Here is a 23321-nt window from a genome sequence, read left to right on the forward strand (position 1 = left end):
AAGACTCTCACACATTTATTTGTTACCACGGCGACACTTTCAACAACCAACATCCATAAAGCATCAGGTGAAATGGCAGTGTTAAGGCTTCCAGGTCTGATGCCAGACCAGCAGAGTCGAGGACACTCGACTCTCACAAAGGCAGGAAGTTTCATTTTAGTTGGACCCCGGGTCTCATCGTCTTACAGACAAGCAGGACACAAACAACAAGCCTATGCAGAGAATATAATTCATATAAACTACGTCCACATTCAAATCCTGTCCACACTGTGTCCACACAAACCTGCAGTCTGCAGCCGCTCGGTGACGTCCACCGAAGGACACATTCAGACGTCCCCGAACTCCCCACAGCTTCAACACTGACACACCTGAAAACTGCTCCTCACCTGTCTGTCTCAGTGCTCACCTGTCTGTCTCAGTGCTCCCCTGTCTGTCTCAGTCCTCACCTGTCTATCTCACTCCTCACCCGTCTGTCTCAGTGCTCCCCTGTCTGTCTCAGTCCTCACCTGTCTATCTCACTCCTCACCCGTCTGTCTCAGTGCTCCCCTGTCTGTCTCAGTCCTCACCTGTCTATCTCACTTCTCACCCGTCTGTCTCAGTGCTCCCCTGTCTGTCTCAGTCCTCACCTGTCTGTCTGCTCACCTGTCTGTCTCCTCACTTGTCTGATGGCTGTGGTTGTTGTGTGTTAGCTGTAAAGAGGAGAAGACGGTTACCCGTCTCTCTGCTGTCCAGGTGTTTTTCTGAGGACAGACGTCCCCACTGAAAGAAAGAATCAGACGCGATCTGAGATCAGTGAACTGAAGCCGAACTTCACAGAAGTCGTTATGGCTGCGTGACTGAAGGCTACGACAGAACAAAAGGCGTAAAGATGTTTCGCTGAGTCATGTGGAGCTGACCAATCAAAATTGTTTCTCACTGTGAACAGCTGACCGGAAGAGCAACACCTGGCGACAGACTCGTGTCCGCAGAGCCAGTCGCCACCTTTAAACATTAATTTAGACGCTTTCAGGAGGGATCACGTTAGTGATCCACCACAAACACCTGCAGATGTTCAATTTGATGGTTTGAGTTTCTGCGTTAGATGGAAGATGAAAATTGTGGTCAGGTACATCCTGGTCAGACCAGGTGTGTTTGGTTCAGCTCAGGAACAGAGTGGTGACCAAACGGTGGCTCAGAGCTGGTGTTCAGGGCAGTGACGACCTGCACTCTGTTAACGACAAACAAAGCAGTCAGTGCACATTTAAAGCCCGCAGGATCTCATCAGGGGTTTGTTCTCGGCGACGCACATCCACTCGTTCCTGCGGCCATGTTCCCGTCAGGCCAGCTGCATTGTGGGTAAACAAGCCGACAGCCGACTGAGTTCAGAGGTTCAGCTGTGGAGGATGGTTCACCCGCTCAGTGCAGGTCTTTGAAGGGTTTGGGGTAGTTAAACATCAGATAATCCATGTAGTAGAAGTCGAAGGCCTTCTGCCTCTCTGTGGAGTTCAGCTGAGCAAAGTATCTCTGGGTGATTTTGGAGGAAGTCCGCTCTGCGCGGGGGTTCCTGTCCTTGAAGTCGGGGAAGGTGAGGTTCCTCGGCGCACCGATGCTTTGCAGCAGGAAGTTGGCTTCCTCCTCCAGACTCTCAAACTTCCCGATGAAGTTGTACCTGAGGAGGCAGGGGTTGCACAGCTGGCTGACCGGCTCCCAGTGGATGTCCATCCCCACCGGCCGACGTACGTCCAGCAGATACTGGACGAACTCCCTGAAGGTGACGCCGGCGCCGGTGCGCAGGGCGGTACGCGTGGCGTTGGTGCGGTACCTGGAGATGATCGGCCGTCCGAACACGGGGTGGTAGTACGAGTTTGGGCTCTCAAACTTGTCCCGAAACGCAGACACCAGACGCTCAAAAGGCTCCCTGACAAACAGCACTTTGGTGTAGGAGTGGAGTCTGTCGGCGATGTCAGCGTGGTCGTAGCTCTCCAGCCGCCGCAGGTTGTTGGCGTAGTGTGCTGCGTCGTGAGGAATGTCCCGTGTGGAGGTGGCGCTGCCACCCAACACCATCAGCACCCGCTTCCAGTTGGAGCAGCCAGCTTTGGGCACCTCGCAGTACAGCAGCTTCGACCGGTCCTCCACGTAAACCCGGGACACCTGCCGCCGGGAGACTCGCTGCTCGGTGACGCCCGGCTGGTATTTGGCACAAACGTCGGCCAGCAGGCGGCGTCGCGACTCCTGCGCCTTCGCCAGCCGCTGCTGCTGCTTCAGGCGTCGTTTCTGCTCTCCACCAGCAGGAGCGCTAGAAGCTGCAAAGCTGGTCTTCAGGAGGAGCTTCCTGTGCCGTTTGGTGACCGGCTGTTTGGAGCCGACTGGCGAGTCATCAAGCATCAGCGAAGACGAGTCAGACGAGGCGGCAGCGACGTCTCCAGTCTGCTGTGCGGCTGCTGAGCTGACTGCGACCAGATCCTGCAACACACGCAGACACAACGTGAAAACATGACAGAAACTAACTTAATCATTAAACACATTTACTGTAGAGAGATGAAGTGTTCTCTCACACACACTCTGCTTTGAAAGATTAAAACATCCTTAGAAAACATTTGTTTATATTCAAGGTTTTAACAATGATGCACGCAGAAAGTCATGTGACTGTCATCTATCTTCCATCTCCAGTTTGTAGCTGTGACCGGCTGTGTGCAGGTGATGTGTGTGATGGAGGTGCAGGGTGAGATATCTGAGACTGACGAAGAACTCCTGTCTCTGTCTGTGTGTGTGTGTGTGTGTGTGTGTGTGTGTGTGTGATCTGGAAGCTCTGTACGGCTGTGTGGAGTTAACATACAAACATGGTCTGAGATCAGTAAACAAACGGTATCATGTACTGAAACCTACGAGGAGCTCGTCCTGACATGTTCAGTGTGAATGTGCTGTAGTGCTCTCTCTGTCCAGCAGGGGTCACTGTCTCCCTGCCTTCACACTGTGTGCTCGAGCTGCAGGTTGGCTCACCTTCTCTACGGGCCACCTGGGAGCCACCGGCACGTTCACGCCTGGAGAGAAACACAGAGAAAAACAACACATGAGACATTCAGGACAGGACAACTGATCTGGAGCCAGCGTGACCTTCTGCAGAATAACTCGTACCACAACATCTGAAGCAACATTTACATCAAATATCAGCAGCAGCAGCAGCAGAAAGACGCCACATTACTAAACCAGTTAGACAAAAGGGATATTTATACTACAATCTGAACAAAATACACAACAAAGTGTCTATAAACAGGAAGTCAACAGGTTATTGGCAGCAACAATTAAATCAGCCTGATGTACTGCAATGAAACAAAACATCTCACAAATGAAGAAAAGTGATTAAAAAAACCTTTAGGGTCAATCAGGGCTCAGTGAACACAACCCTCTTCTTCCTGTCTGCACACATTCTTAATAAAGGTAACAAACAAGACAGCCCCACCCCAAAGCACAGATAGACAGACAGATAGATACTTTATTGATCCCGAGGGAAATTCAAGACACCTCCCGCTTTATGGTCTGTTTGACTCGAAATGAGACCCTGATTTACAAAATGAACAACACGCTGTAGTGAGGAAGACATGAGACCAGAGACTGAGACTGTGAAGCCATCAGGAAACGCTTTACTGAGACCATAAATCAACTGAGAAGTCGGCTCATTTTCTCATAATCACAATCTCAATTCTTTTTGAAACCAGTGATGTCGCCCCCTGCTGGACTTTAGAGAGAATGCAGGTTTAAAGCTTCACTTTAAATGGATGCTCGTCCACATTTTCACAGTTTCAGCTTCCAATAACAAAAGCATTGTTCCTCCTTCACTTCACTGTGTTTACAGGTGAGGAGCACTCTGGCCTCCTATTGGTCAGCATCACAAACTCAACTTCTGTGAAGCGTCCAGATGAGGCGGGTCCGCTATGATCCACGGCACAAGATAAAACCATCAACTGCCACACTCCCATCAGTCAGGTCAGGCCGTCATCAGGCTGATATCATGGAGGCTGAACCCGCCTTTATTTTGAAGGAAACCTCCTTCCTGTAAAGTGTGTGACTTTGTGCTGAACATATCTGACAGTCAGACAAAGCAAAGCTGACTGTTGACAGCAGTCAACAGGAGGCAAACAAAGCTCTAAATAACTCTGGCAGCATGACTGAATCTTAAATAGGAAGCACACACACGCACACACACACACACACACACCAGATGGCCTCTCAGCAGCTTCCTGACACTGAAGGTTAGCGGCATCCAGCTCCTGGTTATTTGTTACCCAGACTGCACCTCACCGTCAGACACACAACTCAGAGCAAACGTGCGACTGATCCAACGAGTGGCAGCTCGAACACAAAGAAAACTGCAGCAGGAGGTTCAGATTTTCTGTGTTCAGCTCAAGATCAGCTGAAATCAACAGCACGATGAATTTAACCACATCCCTTCAAACACCTGAGCACAAAACCCTCTGTGGAGATCCAATCCGTTTGTCCAGGTAAGACAAGAGCATCTTCGCTAGATCACCTGTCGGTACCACCGACACACGTAAAGATGGCCGACACGTCTCCGCTTCCTCCCGCTGTCTAAAAGTGAAGCTAAAATATCCCACATGTGAGCGCTGCCATCTTGTCCTGGTGACATCATTTGGAGCCAGAGTCTGTGCAGTAGTGATCCTGTACACAATACTAAACTCATCAGTCACATGAAGGCAGCAGACGCTCGATAATTAACAAGAAAATGCACTTCTGAGAGCAACAACCACCGTAGTTTATGATAAAAAAAACTGACTGAACAATTTTCATTAGTATTTTACCAGGAGTATTTATACTTGGACTGCAGTAAAGGAGTTCAAAACGGTTTTATTTACTCTTTAGATCTCGATTGTTGTATGAGGAACATGTAAAGTGAAAGCAAATGTTCTGAGTTCAGAGTTCACCCGTCCGATCAGGAAGCAGACGGGTGAACCTGACGGGAACAGGGAGCCGGTCCACCCACCTCCTGCACACACAGGCACAAAAACCAAACACACCCTTCATCAAAGGCTGCACTGAGCCAGGAGCTTCAAAGACACACACACACACACACACATCCTGTTTATCAAATCTGTCTCCGCAGCAGCAGCCTGAAAACATAATAAATATTAAACACTGCCAACTCACAGGTTTGTACATGTCGAGTACATCAGACACACATGCAAAGACAAATCCAGAGGTGGACGAGGTACTCACAACAACAACTACCAACTGTGTAGAAATACTTCATTAGAAGTAAAAGTCCTGCACTCATTCCTGCTGGAGAAAAGGTACACAAAGTATCAAAAGTAAATCCATTTTCAGATGGCAACCTTCAATAATTTGTAATATGTTATAAGATGGTTTAATAATTTGTCTGTAAAAATCAAAGTAACTGCAGCTAATGAGAAAAATGGCACAATCCTGTTAACAGGAGCCGACCAGGGGCCAGGCGGAGGCTGAGTGGGGCCAAGTGGGGGCCGAGCTGGGGGCCGTGCAGGAGCCGAGCGGGGGCCAGGCGAAGGCTGAGTGGGGGCCGAGCGAGGGGCCAGGCAGAGGCTGAGTGGGGCCGTGCAGGAGCCGAGAGGGGGGCTGAGTAGGGGTTGAGTAGGGGTGAATGGGGGCCAAGCGGGGAGCCAAGCAGGGGGCCAAGCGGAGGCTGAATGGGGGCCAAGTGTGGGCCGAGCGGGGGCGGGGGCCCTTCACTCCAGTGTCTGGGTGCTGTCTGCTTCCTGTCGGGTTTTCCACTTTACCAGCTTCATGTGTTGCGTGTGACGACAGCGCAGGAAGTCACAGATGGTTTGCTGACTTCTCGTCAACAGGCAGACGATGATTCCTGCTGGTGGTCGTCCGCACTGTGCAGACTGAACTCAAATGTTTTCTTCCTCGGACTGTCACAGCCAATTTCACCCTGGTGTTACGGGACTGAAAGCTTCTACATGACACGTCTCCACGAGTTCTTTTCGTCTGCTGCGGCGGACGGCCGACAACCACACGAGCGTCCGCGCTAAAACGAGTCCCGCACACAAAGCACCGGAAGACGCGGCGTGATGTTTCACAGGGGTGTGGTGTGTCGGCGGGTTTATTGGTGTTCGACCCGTAGTCATTTATTCTTCCTGTCTGACCTCCTTCTCTCCCAAATCAAATTTGAAATGTGACTTCACACTCTGGAGTGTGTGTGTGTGTGTGTGTCTTCATAAAACACTGACCTACACGGAGGTCGTCCACCATTGATTAGATGCCAGATCCTGCTGCTGCTGACGGACTGAACTCAGACCGCAGCCAAGTCAGGCTGACAGTGTGTGTGTGTGTGAGTGTGTGTGTGTGTGTGTGTGTGTTAAGGCTGAAATGTACTGAAGTTTCACGGGACAGTGAACTGTGAGCAGCAGCTGTGTGAGCTTCAGTGTTCCACGGCTGTGTGAGGCTTTATTTTATTTGGTAAAACGTTAAAGCAGCAGAAACAAAAGCAGGTTGCTGTTAAACATTTAAAACAGGTGACTTTTCCCCTTCCTGTTAACTTGACATTTCGTCCATGTTGTCTCGCACGGTGGCGGGTCGTTAGCCGATCGTCCTGCTGCTGAGTGTTTAAACACGATTCTCCCTCTTCGTCACACATTCGTCCTGTTGTTATGTGCTCCTCCACATCACCACCCGGACGCCACACGTTCACCAGCTTCATCGCTTCGTCAGCCTCATGGTGATGATGCAGCGATGAAGCCGGCCAGACGTTCAGCCGTTTCTTCAGTCTCACAGTTAAAGTGAAACTGGTTTCCTGGTCCTCCTCCAGTCTGCACGTATGGACCTTCTCATGCATATCTGTGTGTATCTGTACACGTGTGTGTGCTGTGTCTCAGTCTGATTGTTTGTCCTGAGCCTCTGAGACATTTTACTCCACCACAGATGGTGCTGAGGGTGGGGGTGTGGAGGTCATGGGGTGGGGGGGCTGCAAACACTGAAACACGGTTTGACTCTGGAGGAGCTGAACATCTTCAGACTCCGGCTGGTCTGAACGGCGCCACATTAAGCACTTAGTGATGCACCTCTGACATCACGGGTGGCTTTCTGCTTCCGTCATGTGATGAGCTCATGGTTGCATCTCAGCGTGTGTGTGTGTTTAGTTGTAGTAGTTTATGTTGACCTGAGACATGTTCATGTACTTCTGCTGTTGCCAGACGGACGTGGAGAGACAGTAAAGCTTCTCAACTAATCTGAAAAACTGGAACGGACAAACATTTCAAATGACAAGCTGAAATGAACGAATAAACTGCTGAAGTGGTTCAGTAAAAACCACTTCAGTATGTCCAGGATATAACATCCAGTCCGGGTTGTGTTCAAACGAACGGAAGCGAACGACCGGTCCCTTTGCTGACTCAGCATCGTCACGACGTCCCAGCAGCGGACTGGGGGCTGCAGGTCAGACCTCCTCCCGGAGCTCCCGGAGCAGCACGTTGTTTTGTCCGTAACGCTGACCTGCTCTGCTCTCCGGCCTCAGCGACTCCACAAACTGCTGCTGCACAACTTTTCCAACTCAGAGAAGTGCTAACTTTAGCCGAACAGCAGCTGAGCCTCAGAGCCGCAGCAGGTGTGTTTACTGACTCCTGACCGCGGCCGCCGGTGGCGCCGCCTCCCACGGGACTCTAATTAATTACCCAGCATGCCGCAGTTTCGCCGAGCTCAGCACCTGCTGCGGCCGATCCCGTCAGCGGCACCGCAGCACAGCTGAGGCCGCGCTGACCCCGCAGTGCGGCGCGCTAATGACGCCACGTGGAGAGAGGAGGCCTCGTGCTGTCGCCGTCAAATGAAAAGCTCGGATCAGCTAAACGAGCTGCATTCAACCTCACTTCGTGACGGCGTTTCCAGAAATGCTCACAAAGCTGAAGGACGCTGGATGTGTTCAGCCCGACGCGCCTGAAGTCCTCCTACTCTCATTAAAACCATTCGTCCTGTCTGTAATCAGGCAGCTTCCTACCTTTGCACAGCAGACAAATCACGTGACAGCGAGCACGGAGCAAAGAGACGGACTCCACGTGTCCGTCAAATCAGAAGCAACTCGCTCTGTCAAGTCATCAGGCGGACGCAAGCGGCTGCAGACGGACTCAGCAGTGAGTGTAAACAGTGTGTGTGTGTGTGTGAGTGTGTGTATCCACAGCACGGATCAGCACACGCAGAGATGAAACTCAGCTGCCATTGGTTTAAGCTTTCATAAATAATCATCAGCCAGAGCAGATCTGTAGAGATTAACTACCTGCGCACATATATTATAAATACAAGTGCGGCAAGTCAGATATATATATTTATATATATATATATTAACTACATATATATGTGCATACATATATTAAATGCATATGTAAGTGTGAAGTATCTTAAGATGAAGTGTGATCCAGCACAGCTCTGTACGTCTGTAAGTCCACTCAGAAATCCGTGTTTGGCTGTGATGGCGGAGACGTTAAACGGGGACATTTTGTATGGACGCTGCTGCACGGCGAAGTGACGTCTGTGTTTGATGAATCATAAACCAGCTGTAGTGTGACTGTGTGTGAGGCAGAGCTGAACCAAGGCGTCCGTCACATTCAGGTTCATTTCACTTCTACAGACACAGGCTGGATGAAGGGGGCCCAGCGGGGTCTCTCTGTCCTCTGCAGAGCGGAGACGACACGCTCAGTGAAGCCAGCGTAAGATCCAGAGGTGATGTGGCGTCTCTCTCTGTGTGCGTGTGTTGCCGTCGTGTCTTTGACTTGTGTGGCGTGTGGGCCAACCGGCCATGTTAGACTACGAGGCGAGCTCACTGAAACTTGAAGAGCAGGAGCAGAGGGACAGTCTAGAGGCCTCATGTTCAGCTCTCAAACGTCTTCCCTGGTAACTCAAGCCTCCAGGTCTGCTGCTGGCTGCACTACCAGATCTCCGACAGCCTGCAGAGGAAGTGCAGGGAGGCCGTGTGGGCTGCTGCAGCTCGTGTGTTACAGTCGCCACCCTGTGGTGAGGACGAGGCACTGCAGGCCTGCGCTCATGTTGGTCTTCACATTGTTTTTCATGAGGAGTCAGCAGACAGAACATTCATTTAACAGACAGTTCAGCTGGAACCACTGAGTAAAAATCTTTCCGATCATAAATCTTACAGACGTTACAAACGGTCCATCATCAACTTCCAAACACCATCTTCGTCCGCTGGCTTCAGATCAGCTGAGCTCGGCTGCTGTGCTTTGCTGCTTTTTCATCAGCCAGCAGAAATAAGGTGTTTAGTGATGAATCCTCAGCTGTTCCTTTCTGCTTCATCACACAGTCCACATCTAACCTTGTGGGAGGTTTTTGTTTCCACCGCCAAAGGATTTTAAATTCCACAGTCAGATTAAACGGAGACAAATATTCAAATCTTGAGCAGAGGTTTTGCATTAGTGCGTTCACCCGGCATGCGCACCGGATTACGGCTGAAAGTCCTCCAATCCTCTGAAATGCGCTCGACTCTCAGTGTGTTTGTGTGAATTTATTGTTTCTCAGAATTGTTTTTTAGACCAAAAACTGCAGAATCACCTTCAGTAATAAACATACGAACTTAAACCACACGTCTGCTTTGTTCATTTAAACGTGACTTCTCTTGTAGATTTACTGTCCATTCAGACAGCAGAAAAACTTTGAATGTTAAAGCTGCGATGAAACATTATTTTAATCATGTTGTAGAGCCATGAATTCACTCCTCGTCACGTCTAAGTTCATTCATTCGGATGTCGTGTTTTGACTGTCAGAAAATATTCACACTTGAAAAGCAGGAACATTTTCATTTATAATTCATGAACAATGAATGTAAACTGTATTTATATTTTTACACTGAACCTCCGAATGTCAGACTGCAGCAGCTTCAGTCCAACAGGAACTTTGGTTACGTGTCATTTCCTGTCATCTCTCCACAATCACTGTAAACAATAAACCAATCAATAAATAAAAAGCACAGTTCGGTGTAATGGTGTGTTCAAACAGGAAGCAAATTACAGTTTTTCATGGCAAGATTACACGTCAAGTCGATGCAAAGAAACAAACGGACGTGAATTTGTGTCGAACGAGTGGAAAATATCAGCACAAAAGACGTGTGCGTGACACAGAGCTGTGAATGATATTAATAAACTCAGCACTGTGTACTGGGACTGGCTGTGATGGAGCAACACATCAGATCTTTTACTTGAGTAAATGTACTAATAACTCACTGGTACTTGAGTAAATGTACTAATAACTCACTGGTACTTGAGTAAATGTACTAATAACTCACTGGTACTTGAGTAAATGTACTCTGCTGGGCTGCCGTGTTCCATGTGAATCCTTCTGCACAGCGAAAGTGCGACAGGACGGCTTCTCAACCAGCTCACCTTCAAATATTCATCAGCTGAACATCAATAAAAGATTAACAGAGAGGGGAGGTTTCTCCCGACGGGTTGGAAACGTTCCTCCCCCATCAAACCCTGCTCACCCCCTCCCCCCTCCAGAACTCTACAGGTTAACAGACCTTCACCTCCGTCAGTCTCTGGGGCTCCTCACCAATTTCTGTCAGTGCTCACACGTCAGCTGGAGCGTCTTCACTGACTTCGTCATCAGCTTCATCTCCCTCCTCACCCCCTCACCCTCTCCTCACCCCTTTACCCCAACGTCCTCCTCCTTCAAAGGGACTAATTATGATGAACTTTTGTCCTCTGCATCAAAGAGACTCCTGATAAGGTCAGTGAACTACCAACAGCTCCTTGTTGAGTTTGATGTTTGACATTTGATTGGTTCAAAGACAGACTATAAACTGAACTGAATCATCAACTCACAGCTCTAATGACTGTCTGTCTGTCTGTCTGTCTGCCTGCCTGCCTGTCTGTCTGTTCCCCACTGTCATCCAGGCTGAAACATCTCAACAACAACAACTGGATGGTTTGTGATGAAATTCATGCTCCCCTCAGGCTGAACTCTGAAGACTTCAGTGTTCCTCTGACCTTCCATCTAGCGCCATCACCAGGTCAACTTTTCAACCTGATTGGTTGATATTTTGCCTCGTCCCTCTTGTAAGGTGCAGCCTTTTTCAGCCAGCTGAAGTGTGAAGGAGACGACGAGGAAGACGTTTGTGAAGCAGCCTGAAGAGTATCTGTGCTGGATGACATCCTCAGTATGAGCGAGTGAAAGGATCAGGGTTGGTGCTTCGATCCCAGGCTCCTCCTGTCCACATGTCAAAGTGTCCTCGAGTGAAACGCTGAAGCCCAAATCGCTCCTGACGGTCAGACGAGCGTGAACTGTACATTAGCACATCAAACAGACTGAGGACTGAACCTCCATCCACAGCTGGACAGGAGGACAGGCGAGACGCTTCAAAAAACTCATTACAGGCAGGAAACTCCCTCCTGATCAACACTTCTCTCAATGGAGTCCCAGCAAAGACTCCTCGTAGACCTCACAGTGCTGCCTGCTGATGCTTTACACAAGCATGATTCAGCCCCTCCTGCTGTCCTGCTGCACCTGCTGCTTCACCATGTTGATCTCCAACTAAAGCAAACACGTGCTGCGTCCCCACAGCCGGTCGCTCAGACTCGAGCCACAGAGCCGTCACACATCGGCACCCATCGACACTTCACTTCCCTCTGGTCCGAAATAAAAGACATTCAAATGGGAAATGTCCTGAGTGAGAAGAGCTGCCATGTACTGTCTGCAGCTGTGAAAACAAGCCTCATTTCTACATCTGTTTAACATGTGCTGATGTTAGCATTTAGCTCAAAGCCCTGCTGTGTCTGCACTGTGAGTCTGCTTCGACGCAGAGCTGCAACAGCTGCAAGTTCATAATCAATAAGTTCCACAGAAAATCAATCAGCTAATCAACTAATCAGAACACTTTCGGGTTCTGGTTCCAGATGTGAATCTTTTCTGTGTTTTGGACATCTGAGGAGGTCACTTTGGACTCTTACTGGACAGGTTTCATGTTTTTAGACCAAACAACCGATCAAGAAAATATTCAGCAGACTAATCGATAATGAACATAATCATTTCTGTCTGCAGCTGTATATAGCTGTATAATTTCCCTCGGGGATGATTAAAGTGTCTTTCCATCTATCCATCTATGTATCAATGTTTTCATCACACCGCAGTATAAATTAAGGATGATCCAATCAGGAAGAAGAAAAAAAATCAACAGGACACAAGTTTGGTCAAATGTACAAACTACTACTACAAAGTACTTCAGTACGTGTGTTTACTGTAAAGTTGTTGTGTTGTCACATGAAACTGCAGTTCAGAGGCTTCATGATCCTCTGATTAACACACTGCAGGACTCTGCTGCTCACCAGCTGCTAACAGCTAACGGCTAACAGCTAACTAGTTCTCCTCCTGCTGCTTTCAGTGCAGATTTGTCCTCGTGGTTTAACCAGCACCACATGACAGCAGCTGTCTGTGACTGAGGGGACAGATGGACGGCACTGCCACAAGGTTTCACAGTCGCGCTGAGCAGCCAGTGACAGTGACTTTAGTATGAGAAGACGCGCTGATGTGGTCAGCGCTCACTTCAGTTTGTCATTCATGAAGCTACGGCCTGTTTGTCTCAGACACAGCTTCTGTAGTGCGGTTCTGTCGGGGTCAACAGGACGCCGTTCCAGCCCCGCAGTCCATTGTGGTATTTTAGCGGCGTGTAGGGAAACTGTCTCAAGTGGTTTTTTTGATTGGCCTTGATACCAACACTCACATAAATGCATAAGCCAAGTCTTCAGCTTGAATTTAACAATGTATGTTGTGTGGACTCATATTGTCCCCAGAAGGAAGGCGAGTCCCCACACTGTGAGTGTGTTAACAGACTTACGTCCCCACAATGCTAGCAGCACACACACACACACACACACAGCTGCTTCCTGTATTATTCATCAGGCTGCTGTGTTATTCATGCCGCTGTGGTTGAGGCTGCATCGGTTCAAGGCGACGACAAGCAACATGATGCCGGCATTGAGCTGCTGCTGCTGCTTCAGAGGACAACCTGATGAATAAATCATCAGCAGGACTCATCTGCTCAGGTGTGGATGGAGCTTGTTGCACAGCAGGTAATCAAAACCAGGAGGAGAGCAATCACAGATCTGAATACATTCGGCCTCCTGCTGGTGGAAACTAACCTGACACACTTTCTCCAGCCACCTCAGATCAACTGAGGTTCAAACTGTTTACTCATTACCTGCAGCTGAGTCAACCTCAGCTGGGTTTGTTCGATCAGGTGACAGCAGATAATGAGCACGTCTCAGTCCGTTTGTAGTGAAGGACTGAGAATCGAAGGTCCGGAGCCTTTAAGTCCAGCACAGGTGGTCCACATGTGGTCCACATGTGACGCTGTTGTGTGCGAATCACCGATCGACCTCAGTGAACCTTCACACTTTTCCTGTCATTATTTCAATGATGGAAATTATTCAGCTGATGTGACCGGCTGCTACTTTGAGAACAAGAATTAAGTACAGGACCACAGAGACACTCTGAGTGTGTGCTAATCAGACAGTCTGCTTTGCCTTTAGTATCTGTGTGCGTTATCTGTAGCCTTTATGTTGCTAAGCTAGCAGGTTTCTTGATGGTTATTTGTGAATGATGTGACCGAAAGACAAAATACACAAACGTGTCATTTACGTTTCGGTAATAATATCATGTCTCATATTTATAATCAGAGCTATCCAGCATGAGGAGCTTTAGTCTCCGTGTGATAACTCACCCTGAGATCAACACATCTACAGCGTAGAGAGACAGGATGGACTCTGAGTGCTAATAGACGACTATAATAAGCTCTGTTAATTAGTGTCCGTGTCATATCTGCTCTGATTAAAGGAGATTATTCAAAGGTTCACATCGTATTAAGAAGAGCAGCACAGAAGTGAGGTAAGGATCTAAAAATACACCTGGATTTATGATGTGCCTCCCACGAGCCCGCAGACGACTGCGCAGTAATAAACATGAGCTCATATGAGCTGAGACGAAAAAACACTCTTCACATGCACCTCCTGTTTTGTTTTTTTTACACTCATGACAAAATGACTTCATATGAATTAAATTCGGGCTTCAGGTGGAAAAGAGAATTAAAGCTGCAGGCGAGCTTTTTATTGCAGCAGGAGATAATGTGCTGCACTCCAGATACGAGTGAGACTAATGGATCACACCCCGAGAATCGCTGAGATGTGAGGACATCACAACATGATCTCAGCTGTGTGTGTGTGTGTGTGTGTGTGTGTGTGGGCTTGTATCTCTGTCAGGACCTCGTTCAGCTTTAAACTGTGACTTCACTGGAGTGAGGACATGTCTGCAGTGTGAGGAGTCCTCACTTGTTTATATGGACTCAGTCTAAATCAGGGTGCTAAATATCGTTCAAGTTAACTAAATAACACATCATAATGTTTTAATATTCACGTTTCTTCTGAGAAGCTGGAGACAGCAGATTTTTGGTGCTTTTGCTTCTTAAATGAATTAAATGATCAAATATCCAGGCTGAGCAGCTGTTGCAGCTCAACTCCCTGCAATCCAAATTCTTTATTCTTCAGAGAAACTGAGAACGAGTGGAAGTATGTGACCGCTCTCATTATTTTTGTTGTTGTTTATTTGATCACACAGTCAAACATGTGACTAAGCGAGTCCCCACAGAGGACTCGTCATCGAGCAGAGGGACAAAAAGCTCATGTGAGGCTTGTCAGAGGACGACTCCACGAATAACACGCTGGATGATCAGAGTTCATTGACCTCTTCAGCTAACGAGAAGATTTGCGTTGACTGAACCTAAACTGGGTCTGCAGAAAAAAACCACAGGAGCGTCATATTTGCCTTTTTATTTTCTATATCATCACGAGTCACAGCACATCATGTCACATCTCTGTTTTATAGCTCCATTAAGTCCTGTTAGTGAAATATTGTGCTGCGTCGTGCTGAGGCTCTGCTGCAGAGGAAGCTTCAGGTGGGACTCTGCTCTGAAGCGTTGGAGCCAAAATAACATCCACCTGGATGAAAGATGAGTCATTAAAAGAGCGTCGTGGATTTAAAGCAACCAACAGCCATAAGTGGTGGTCTACTTTATATTGCAGTTGCCATCTTGTTTTATGGAGTCAGAAGTGACCATATTTGTACAGGAGGGCGGAGCAGAGGAGCATGTTCTGATTGGATCTGACTGAGAACTGGAGAACACATCATGGTAGCCCCGTCCTAAAGCACCCCCTGCTTTATGGTCTGCTCCAGAATTTACAACATCATGCTGTGCTGAAGAAGACTTGAAACCACCAACTGAGACCATAAACACATCACCAAACTGTTTACTGAGGTCACTGTTAATTTTCTCATAAGCTCACATATAATCAGACCTCTGTTTGAAACCAGTTTAGTCGCCCCCTGCTGGGTATTAGAAAGAATGCAGTTTTAAGGCTTCACTGCCCTGCCCACTATTTATCCTGTCTATGGTTAAAAAGCATCATTTCGAAATAATCCTCCAAAGACAAAGAGGAATAACAAATTTGGATCTTTCCAGTCCGTGTGCTGCTCAGTGAGCCGAGAGAAAATGATCTGAGATCTGCTTTTTATCTGAGACCTGCAACGTCGAGTCGGTCTGCAGCAGATGCATTTGCAGTAAAGCATCTTTTATTGATGTCCATCCACGAACAGGAAGTGGGACTGGAAGCATCTGAGTACATCAGGGCAAGTTGTTTAAGATTCTGCTCCAGCTGGAAACACAGTCGTTAATGTATTTAGCTTCTTAATGTGCTGCTGCTTCATCCTGACAGAAAATTTATATCCATTCATCTGGACAACGAAGCGCGTTTACTCTGTTGTAGTGTGTTACAGTCGTCCCCGTCTGTTTGTGTTGTCTGTAGTCATTGTTGTTGCTGTGTTTTCCTGCTGCTCTCCCGTCTCTGATGGATTCCTTCTGCGGAGGAGGACTGCAGGATTATAAATCACTGTTGTACAAGAGAAAATCTCACTGTAAAAAGCTACAGCAGTTGTTCTTTGTTTCTACACGAGATAAGGGAGGTTTCTGGAGCAAAAGTCGTGCGCTGCATTCAGGTTCTTCTTTGGCCAAAAAGAAGAAGTTAAAAATTTTCAGTTTCTTCTCTTCCTTTGGGTCGGATTCAAGAGAAAACCAGCATGGATACTTTTATAGATTAAATAATAAATAATAACAACAATTAATCAATGTGAAACTAATCATTACTTGTAGTCTCAATACTAACATCCGACGGCAGCTTGTGATTAAATCATTCCAGACAAAAGATGAAACAATAAATCAAACTCCAGTATCACTTCTAACATGTTGTATCAGTTGAAACGATCAAAACTCAATAAGAAAGCTCAGAACTGGGCTGCAGTTAGCAGTTAGTCTGACGATGATTGTCTCGGTTGTTTTATCTGTGAAATGTCAGGAAACTGTAAAGTGTGACTGTCTCAGACTTGAAGCTGATGTCTTTAAATGTCCAACTATCAGCCTAAAACCCAAACAGAAGAAGTTCCAACGAGGAGCTGTGCTCAGACTGCTCGACTTAAATGATTCATCAGGGGTCAACATCCCTCAGTGATGTTAAGGATGTTGTGCAGACTGACCATCAGCTCTGTTTTCTGTCTGAGCTCACACACTGACAGCTTTTGTCCACAGCTCAGTGGACGAGGTGGGAGTCACCCCAACGAGGCCTGAACCGACCCGCAGACATCGAGGCTCTTCTGTTTCCCTCTGTGTCTGTGGGCGTCTTCACACAAAGATGATGCTGTGATCAGCCGGCAGAGGGCTGGCTGATCACAAAGCCGGCTGGACGTGACATCATGATCACAGGCTGCAGGACGAGGACGAGGTCTCCAATCCTCTAAATGTCCCCATAATGAGACCATTATCATACGTTTGCACACGTCTCGGCCGCACGCAGCCTCTTTCTGTCCATCACATCAGCACAGGACATGACCTCATGCAGATGATGCTGATGAAATGAACAAGCTGCTGGAAGGAGGACTGAAACCCTCATAAGGTCCTGATCCAAAGGAGAGCTGACCTTGGATCAGTGCTGACTCAGCCCACTGCGTGTGTGTGTGTGTGTGTGTGTGTGTGTGCGCGTGCTCCTCCTCAGCCCTGCTGGTACAGAATGAAACTGAAGTTAGCAGGATTGTTTCCTCATCTGCAGGAAGTCTCTGGATTTCTCGTGCACTTCAGACGAGGCGCGCTAACGCTTTTAGCTTCAAAGCTGCAGTGCAGATTTCAGCTTTAAAAAATGAGACCAACTGACCAACTACATGGAGCCATTTTATGTTTGTTTTTCTTAATAATTAAATTTTTTTTTTATCATTTTAAAACAAGTCCCCAGCTTCTTCAGTTATTTAGCAGAATGCTGCAGCTGTTTGCTGTGAAGTGCCAGAAATGTTTTTTGGATGAAGAAACTCCATCAGCCTTTCCATCAGCCTTCGTCTTCGTGGAGACGCTGCAGAGGCCACATATTTCACACGGTGAAGACATCTGGACAGGACGAGCTGATGTCTGAACTGCTTTTAAGTTCTGTGAATGCGTCTGTGTTGACTGGACCTTCAAAACCATCACAGAGACACAACACGACTACAGAGAGACGCCGGCTTGTCATCTGCAGGCGTCACAGTCCAGGAACGTTATTCTCCTGACTGCTCTTCAGACAGTTTGTCCGTAAAGTTTTCCAGGAAAGCACATTCGCAGCCTTCGTCAGTGTTTGCTAAATGTTTGAGGCACTGCTGCTTAATTGCTGCTTTAAACAAAGAAAGTCAGCTTGTCTGCTCAGTCGATCCGCCGACCAGCTGTTAGACGAGCTGAACGCGAGTGTCGGTCAACACGGACACGCAGATGTGAGGAGAAATTCGAGATTTAGATCAGTGGGAAACAGGAAGTGCTGATTGGCTGATGCTGCGATCCTCACAGTTCTCCTGTGTTTTTAACTGAAACAAACCAGCAGAGTCGGACGAGCGTCACTTCAACACACCTGAGATTTGGTTTTCCTTTGTCCACCTCTGAGGCGAAACGAGGGGTCAATGTCACAGCAGCTCCCGAGCAGCTCTTTGTGCCGCTCGTCATTCGACCCCCCCAGAGAACATTAATTAAAGAGCACCGCTGGAACGAGGCTGAGGCGTGCGGTGACACGTTTCTGTTTGGACTGAAATAGGCCGAGCATCACACTTGTCACACTCCCACAGCCAAACTTTCAAATTACATTAAGTCACTTAAGGGAGGAAATTGAATCTGCAGCACAGGGAGGGAGCGTGCAGATAATTTAATGTGCTTTCCTTCAGACTCGTCGCGCCTGCTGCTGCTCTGCTGCCTGCCTTCAAACAAACGCTGCTGTTTCTACATTATTTACATGCATGTTCTCTGGGGCAACGGCGATAAGGACACTTTCATTTAGGATAGTTTCATTTGAACCTGAAATAAAATGCAAACAGAGGCTTCCTGTGGGGTTAAAAAGTAAAAGTACACAAGTACTTTCAGCTTCATGCAGTTAAAGCATCAAAGGAACTACACTTTATATCAATATATGGGGCTGCCTGAGGATCTTCTCAGCCCTGCATCGTTTGGTGTAAATGTCCTACAGGTCGGGTAGAGTTGTTCTGATTGTCCGCTCAGCTGAGTCTCCTGAGGACCAAGAGGTCCTGCTTTGTGCAGCTGCCCATCCATGTGGTGATGCTCAAGATGCTCTCAGTGGTGCAGGTTAAAAGAAGTTCCTGAGCACCTTGAGGGGGAGCCTGAAGTCTCTGAGGTGTCTGAGGTGGAAGAGACGCTGCCTGGCCTTCTTCACAGTCCTGTTAAAGTGCAGTGACCAGGACAGGTCCCGTGTGATGGTCACACCGAGGTATTTAAAACTGTCCACCCTCTCCACCTCAGACCCGCCGATGCAGAGTGGACGGATGTCCTTCTGCTGCTTCTTCCTGTAGTCCACAATCAGCTCCTTAGTTTTGCTGACGTTCAGCAGGAGGTTATTCTCCTGGCACCAGCTCTCCAGGTGGATGACCTCCTTCCTGTAGGCCTCCTCCTTGTTGTGGGAGATTAACCCCACGATGGCTGTGTCGTCAGCAAACTTTATGATGGTGTTGCTGTCTGATGTGGACACACAGTCATGTGTGTACAGAGAGTATAGCAGGGGACTCAGCACGCAGCCTTGGGGAGATCCAGTGTTGAGGGTGAGGGGGGATGAGCTATGGGGGCCCACGCGTACCACCTGTTGTCTGCCAGTAAGGAAGCTGTGGATCCACCTGCACAGGGAGGAGTTCAGTCCAAGATCACACAGCTTGGTTACCAGTCTGGAGGGGACTATGGTATTGAATGCTGAACTGTAGTCCACAAACAGCACTCTCACATAGTTCCCCATCCTAGTGTCTACGTGGGAAAGTGTCTTGTGCAGCAGGAAGGTTATGGCGTCGTCTGTGGATCTGTCTGGGTGGTATGCAAACTGTAGGGGATCCAGGGTGGGGGGCAGAGAGGAGGTGATGAATGTTTTGACCAGCTTCTCAAAACGTTTCATCTCCACAGATGTGAGGGCTATGGGGCGATAGTCACTGGGGTTACTGGGCTGGGCTGTCTTTGGGACGGGAACCACAACAGACTTCTTAAAGCAGGTGGGAATCACACACTGAGAGTTGAATATCGTTGTAAACATCGGTGTGAGCTGTTCAGCGCAGGCTTTGAGGACTCGACCGCTGGTGACGTCAGGCCCTGCTGCTTTCCTGGTGTTCACAGTAACAGGACAAACTGTGATATAAACAAAAGACTCTGTAAAGTTCAGAGGAAGACGACAGGACGGGTTTTTGGCAGATGGGGGTAAACAACAGGAAAACATGGCCAGGTCAGATAAGAAGTGTTGAGAGGTTGGGGAGGACGGGGTCTAAATATCAGAGCGTTCTGGTTCCAGTTTCTTGGGGAATAACTGATGTTCTCAGAGTTAGAAACCATTTCAGTGTTATTAGATTATTAGACAGAACAGAAGACGAGTGGGCTTCAGTTTCACAGCTTCAACTGAGAGCCATTGATTTAATTAAGAACAATCATCTGAAAACAGCCTGTAAATGATTACAGGCATCTATAATCAGACTGGGCCTTTCTTCCACTCCATGGATCAATGGCTCAATAATCAGTCAGGTTTTAGTGATATCTGATCATCTATGAACCAGGAAAGAGTGGACGGGCGTCAGATCCATGACAGAGGAGACGACGAGGAGGCCAGCTGAGAGGGAACATCATATTTTAATCAATGTGATATCTAATATATTTACAAAAGAATCAATCGTTAGAACGGCACAAAAAAACCCCAAACAGACGGGAATTATGTCCTGCTGCAATTCAAATGCCCAGCAAACGAGCTTTAAATAGTCTGAGAGGCTCCAGGATATCGACAGAAGAGCAGACTGTTTGGATGAAACGAGGAAACAAAGCAAAAACAAAACAATTAAGTGAGCCTTATCAATGGTTTAGTGCCAAATAAACAACTCTGAATATTTCAAAATGGCATAAACTCAGTAAATATGAGCTGTTAGTTTGTCCAAATATCCTGATGATCAGGCCTCGTCGTTTTCCCCCACACGAATGCCTTCCCCTCACTGTTCCTCTGCTTCTGAGAGACTCGAGAACCCGAACGTAAATAAAGGTCCAACATGTGATTTGATCTGTCGGTGGTGAATGAAACTGGGAGCCTTTCAGAGTCACGTTTCCTCACAATGAAAAACTGCAGCCTCCACCTCGTCTGCAGCCGTCGTTTACTGACGGACTGTGCAGCTCGGCTCTGAAGGTGATGTTCTGTCAGTGTTTTCTGACATTTTCCTGACCCTGGAGGGGTGAGTGCACTTCAGGGCTCGAGTGTGATGACAGATAACACATGAGCGCACTGAGCCACCGAGCGGCTGCTGGATCAAAAGCTGTCAAGCTGTTCAGCAGCCGTGCATGTTTGAAACCCTGAGCCTGCTGTTCAGGGAACAATAACAAACACACAGACTGCATGGATTATTGGATTACTGCAGATGTCTAACAGTGCTCACGTTAGAATGCTATGAATGAACAGAAGTGTCATGTAAACGTCTGTATGTCTAATGTTCTACCTCTCGTTTTCCTGGAGACAGCAGATGATGTTTGTGACGTGTTAACTGAGAGGAGCTCGGAGCTCGACTGACTGACAGGACGAGTTCAGTTTAGTTTATTTATGTGGCGCCAATTCACATCAAAAGTTATCTCATGACACTTTCCAATTAGAGCAGGTCTAGACCAAACTCTTTAATTAAATTCACAAGTTCACCTCGAGAGTCTTTTAGGAGAAAATTGCTCACTATGAAAACTGAAAATGTTCTCAGCCCTGAGTCGTGTCTGCAGGTATTCCCTTTCAGCAGCGTCAATCAATACGCCAGGAGAGCCTGAGTGCATCCTGAGAGCCACAAAAGAGCAGCTGGTGCTTGTTCAGTGTATTGAGTTTTCATCTTCTGACATCTGGACTGTGTCGACAGGACAGTCAGAGGACAACGTTCAGACGCACGTGAGGGTGAAAGTCAACATGAAACTCAAAGTGAGGGGGACAAGCAGAACTCCACCTCCCCGTGGAGATTACAGCCTGCCTGTTCAGTGCTTCATCTGACCTCTCTGCTCCACAGTGACTCTGCATCTTCAGGAATGCACACCTCAATGAGGTCTGAGTCAGTGTGGGTCCACAGACCGAGTAACGTATTGATCTGTGCACACCTGCTGCCAAACACATGCTCATATATTCAGAAGAAACTCTCCAACTGCTTGACTCCTCCTGAATGATGCGTTCACGGTCAGCACCACGAAGCCGAATGTACCGGAGTGATTTTTCACTGCGAGAAGACAAAGTGAACCATGTGCTGATGAAATAATGACTCTGTTGTTGTGGGTGTTAAAATGGAAAAATGAGCAGATGCTTCACTGTTATGTTGCCGCACAGAGAAAACAAACTGGATGCTGCTTTGATTGTTTTTCATGCAGGTCCAATTTCTCATTTCAACAGAAGCAAAGAAAAACTAAAACTCATTTTGCAGGTTAATAACACAGAAAACCAAACAGCAAAACCACTATTGATCATGTTACGTTTCTCTGAACGTAACAAACAGGATCCACCACATATGAAAACTTACCTTTGAAGGAGCACACATTTCTCTTTCTTATCAATCAAAGACAGGAAAGCTGATAGAGTCAGGGAGGAAACTCCGTCATCGGTTATTTAAACAAATGAGCTAAGAACAAACATCCCCGTCATGTCCTCTGATCCTTGGTAGCGATTGATACATATTGGTATTAATTATCAGTTCAGTCACACTTGGAGATGTCTCGCTTGGAGGGTGATGGATGTTTGTGCTGTGTGGAGTCTAATGAGTTTGACACAGCGTGTCAGTAAACTGAGGGGTTTCACTTCCCTCCGAGCTGCTAAATGTTTGGGTCTCGGTTTGGCTTGTTGTTTTAATGGGAACACGTTAAGAACAGCTGTTAAGCTTCTTGAACACCCGCCGCGTTCGCAACACAACAATCGCATCCTGCACTCCAGCTTCTCTGAACTACGACTGAGGAGAAGGTTTCTACTCATCTGTGAAGTCTCGTTCATTAACTCATCCACACTCTTCTCTTTTATATGCCTTCAGGCTGGGTCTGACGCCAACACTAACCGCTAACTCTACCACCAGCTTAGCTTAACTCGTGTTCTGCTTTTTGGACTCTGGCAGCGGTCAGATCCAAAGCGGCTGCCCAGTCCGTTCTGCACATGTGCAAACGCGGTCCTGTTAGTCGGAGAAAGTTACCACAAGTGTGCCTGTGCAAACTAAATTACTCGTGATGTCACTGATCGTATAACAAACCAGCTCATGACAGTATTGAAAGTTGCCGGATGTGAATAATTGGGAATTGCTTAAAAACTAAATTAATTACATTAAAAACTTGATTTAAGCATGACAAGTTTGCTGTATTAGTTTAAGCTCCACTGATCAGTGATCAGCTCCTGCCCGGGAGCAGCCAGCCGAGCTCAGCAACGGACGGCACTGACCTGAGGTCTGATGCTGGACCGTGTCGCTGAGGTCCTGCAGGTGGGCCAGCAGCAGCAGGGATCCGACTCCCAGGAGCACGAGGAACCACAGCGAGCGGTAGAAAGAGCAGAGCAGCTTCATGACCACAGGCTCACAGAGACAGCCTAAAGTCCATCAGACTGATCCCGGATCAGCCACGATCGCACAGCCTGAGGAGGTGAAGAGATATCAGGATTAGATCTGCTACAAACAGATCTTAACATATGAAACACCAATCCTTGAACAAACATCAGCATGATAAGAACGACCAAAAACAACAATCTCTGGGAAAAAGTTATATGATGTGTACTTTGACTTTTTATTTT

General features: G+C 47.6%; 1 protein-coding gene across 3 annotated transcripts in view; it reads right to left on the minus strand.

Annotated features, from left to right (window-relative positions):
* The window catches only part of LOC124061603 (carbohydrate sulfotransferase 8-like), a 41185-nt gene continuing 17864 nt past the window's right edge, over positions 1-23321 (minus strand). The window contains exons 2-4 of one of the 3 annotated variants that reach the window (XM_046393621.1): positions 22977-23165; positions 2980-3020; positions 1-2442 (exon numbers count right to left, since the gene is read on the minus strand). In XM_046393621.1, coding sequence (XP_046249577.1) covers positions 1396-2442; positions 2980-3020; positions 22977-23097 — 1209 coding nt within the window. In that variant the 5' untranslated portion in view covers positions 23098-23165 and the 3' untranslated portion in view covers positions 1-1395. Of the gene's footprint in view, positions 2443-2865; positions 3021-22976; positions 23166-23321 lie in introns of those variants that run through there. The other 2 variants (XM_046393622.1, XM_046393623.1) reach the window with 2 other exon arrangements.

The sequence above is a fragment of the Scatophagus argus genome, chromosome 7 (assembly GCF_020382885.2).
Source record: "Scatophagus argus isolate fScaArg1 chromosome 7, fScaArg1.pri, whole genome shotgun sequence".
NCBI lineage: Eukaryota > Metazoa > Chordata > Actinopteri > Scatophagidae > Scatophagus > Scatophagus argus.